The sequence below is a fragment of the Sinocyclocheilus anshuiensis genome, unplaced genomic scaffold, assembly GCF_001515605.1.
Source record: "Sinocyclocheilus anshuiensis isolate Anshui unplaced genomic scaffold, SAMN03320099.WGS_v1.1 scaffold205, whole genome shotgun sequence".
Taxonomy (NCBI): domain Eukaryota; kingdom Metazoa; phylum Chordata; class Actinopteri; order Cypriniformes; family Cyprinidae; genus Sinocyclocheilus; species Sinocyclocheilus anshuiensis.
In genome coordinates, this window is record NW_015536497.1 from 2,386,227 (window position 1) to 2,387,020 (window position 794).

At 38.2% G+C, this 794-nt stretch overlaps 1 protein-coding gene across 1 annotated transcript in view; it reads right to left on the reverse strand.

Annotated features, from left to right (window-relative positions):
• Window positions 1-341: 341 nt before the first annotated feature.
• The window catches only part of LOC107687909 (developmentally-regulated GTP-binding protein 1-like), a 23,108-nt gene continuing 22,655 nt past the window's right edge, over window positions 342-794 (reverse strand). Inside the window, exon 9 of the mRNA XM_016485396.1 lies at window positions 342-605. Coding sequence (XP_016340882.1) covers window positions 506-605 — 100 coding nt within the window. The 3' untranslated portion in view covers window positions 342-505. The remainder of the gene's footprint in view (window positions 606-794) is intronic.

Sequence of the window (794 nt, forward strand, 5' to 3'; positions counted from 1 at the left end):
TTCATCCGCTAAGTGGCCTGGTTATCCTGAGTGATTGATTGTCAGTCACAGAGGGGGAGGGTATAATATGTAGCCACTAGACTACTGGATTAAACCATGTGAAGTGCTGGTTACTGACTAGATATCTCAGTTATTTTTGTTCATCAGGTAAACAATGCTAGAAACTGAATAAAAAGACCTGATCAAATGTTTTGTGTCGAGCATCAGCGTCACATTTAGACATCCATGGATTTGTATATTAGGGTTTTATTGAAGTTCACTTTGTTTTGCAGCCCACAGATGTATTCTATAACTGCATTCAAGCAGTTTGTGATTCCGATTCAAGAATGAGTAGACACATGTAATATGCTGAATGTATTTGTGTGATTTACAATCGTACTTTGTCCGAGTCCAAAAATAAAAACGGAGAAACAACAATGTTGCCACAGGAACCTTCAGGGCATTTAGAAATGTCTTATCGCTTCTTATTTGAAGTGTAATGATCATGCAAAGCATCAGAGTTCGTTTATTTCTTGACCAACTGGATTACATCCTCATCATCTAGCACATGGTCTTTGCCGACTTTCTGCGGGTTATGCTTCACTGATGACCCCCACACCAATGCACTGCAGAGAGAAGAGAGAGACATGATGCTAGGCACGTTTCAACACAGGAGTATTGTACTAAATCTTAAACATACATGCCTTCACTGACGAGGTATATTTTTTAAAATCGGCACCACATTTATTCTGGTGTGTAATAAAGACTTTGGTAGTTTGGTTTAAGTCACTTGAAGAAAGAAGAAAAAAAAAAAA